The following is a 1,226-nucleotide window of genomic DNA, read 5'->3' as shown; positions in this document are numbered from 1 at the left end:
TTACTACAATAATTGGGGTGGGTGCACAGAAGTGATTTTTGTTGGTCTGTGCTATTAAAAATTCGCCCTCCACAGATAACAACAGAATGTAGTAACATGTAGCAGCAATTGATGAGTGCACAATGTTTTATATGTGTGTACGATCAATCGCTGCTACATGTACATATATAGAGAGAGAGATTTTAGTAGCACGGTTTAACAAATATAGCCTCATCTATACCAACAGCATCTCCACTGTAATACAGTCATGACATTTTCTACATGGCAGGACACACTTGCATTATGTTAAAGTGCACATTGCTGAAAAGGCTTGCATCAAGTTATGACTGTAAACAGCAGCCTTTATTACTCAGGCTCATTTAAAGTTAATGGGAGGGATCGATTGCAGTGACACATGAAGCACTTCAATGGACAAGCTTGGAGTCCACACATCAAAGTCAGGTTCTCTTTGAAGTTGTCAGTTACCTGCTGCTCCAGCGCGCCCCCAGCGGCGTCCTGTTGTATGACAGCTGTACAGTCGGCCAGGTCCTGCCAGTCAATGGTGGAGAGCGCTGCGGGGCAATCAGGGGACAAGTAGAGAGATCAGTGGAAGTTGAGGATTCCATTCCTGTGACATCTCTATGGCTGTATATGATATTATAGACTGTAGGAGGCATTTACCTGCATCTACTGCGCTGGGAGACTCATCTACATAGATAGTCACAGGACCAGAGGACTCAGCAAAAATCCGCTTCAACACCTGTGTACAATGAGTGACAGTTAGGTACCAATGGCTGTGAGATGTGCACATGGCTGATACTGATCATACAATGCCGGGTGTCATCCTACCTTCCGCTCCGGCTTGTCTTGCTTTTTATTCAGCCGGTTGGATAGATCCTGCACCCTGTTAGGACACAGCCTGTCAAACGCCTTTCTCTTGTTCTGCATGCTTGCAGGGATATTGCAGATAATGATATGTAGTATGGGAGCGGAGTGCGAACTGTCAGAAATAATCGGGTAACTTATAAGAAAGGACCGGTGACAGGCAGGCGGGCTGCGCTCCAATCACAGGCAGCGGAGCCCCGCTGGTCTCCAGGGCAGAAGCGTCCCTAGCAGCGGCGCTGTGTACGGAGCATGCGCAGAAGAGCCGCATTGGAAGCCCGCCAGTGCCCGGGCTGCGGAGCGCTGAGTGCGCGGATGATGGCGATCAGTGAAAGCTGGGAGCGCAGACAATGGCCGGCTGGGGA

General features: G+C 48.9%; 1 protein-coding gene across 1 annotated transcript in view; it reads right to left on the bottom strand.

Annotated features, from left to right (window-relative positions):
• The window catches only part of MCIDAS (multiciliate differentiation and DNA synthesis associated cell cycle protein), a 9,270-nt gene extending 8,343 nt beyond the window's left edge, over window positions 1-927 (bottom strand). The window contains exons 1-3 of the mRNA XM_018568189.1: window positions 829-927; window positions 661-739; window positions 466-551 (exon numbers count right to left, since the gene is read on the bottom strand). Coding sequence (XP_018423691.1) covers window positions 466-551; window positions 661-739; window positions 829-927 — 264 coding nt within the window. The remainder of the gene's footprint in view (window positions 1-465; window positions 552-660; window positions 740-828) is intronic.
• Between the last annotated feature and the right edge of the window lie 299 nt (window positions 928-1,226).

This window comes from Nanorana parkeri, unplaced genomic scaffold (genome assembly GCF_000935625.1).
Source record: "Nanorana parkeri isolate BGI_ZX_2015 unplaced genomic scaffold, ASM93562v1 scaffold1152, whole genome shotgun sequence".
Taxonomy (NCBI): Eukaryota; Metazoa; Chordata; class Amphibia; order Anura; family Dicroglossidae; genus Nanorana; species Nanorana parkeri.
Note: the sequence above shows the minus strand (reverse complement) of the source record. Positions and strands in the feature narration are given on the sequence as shown.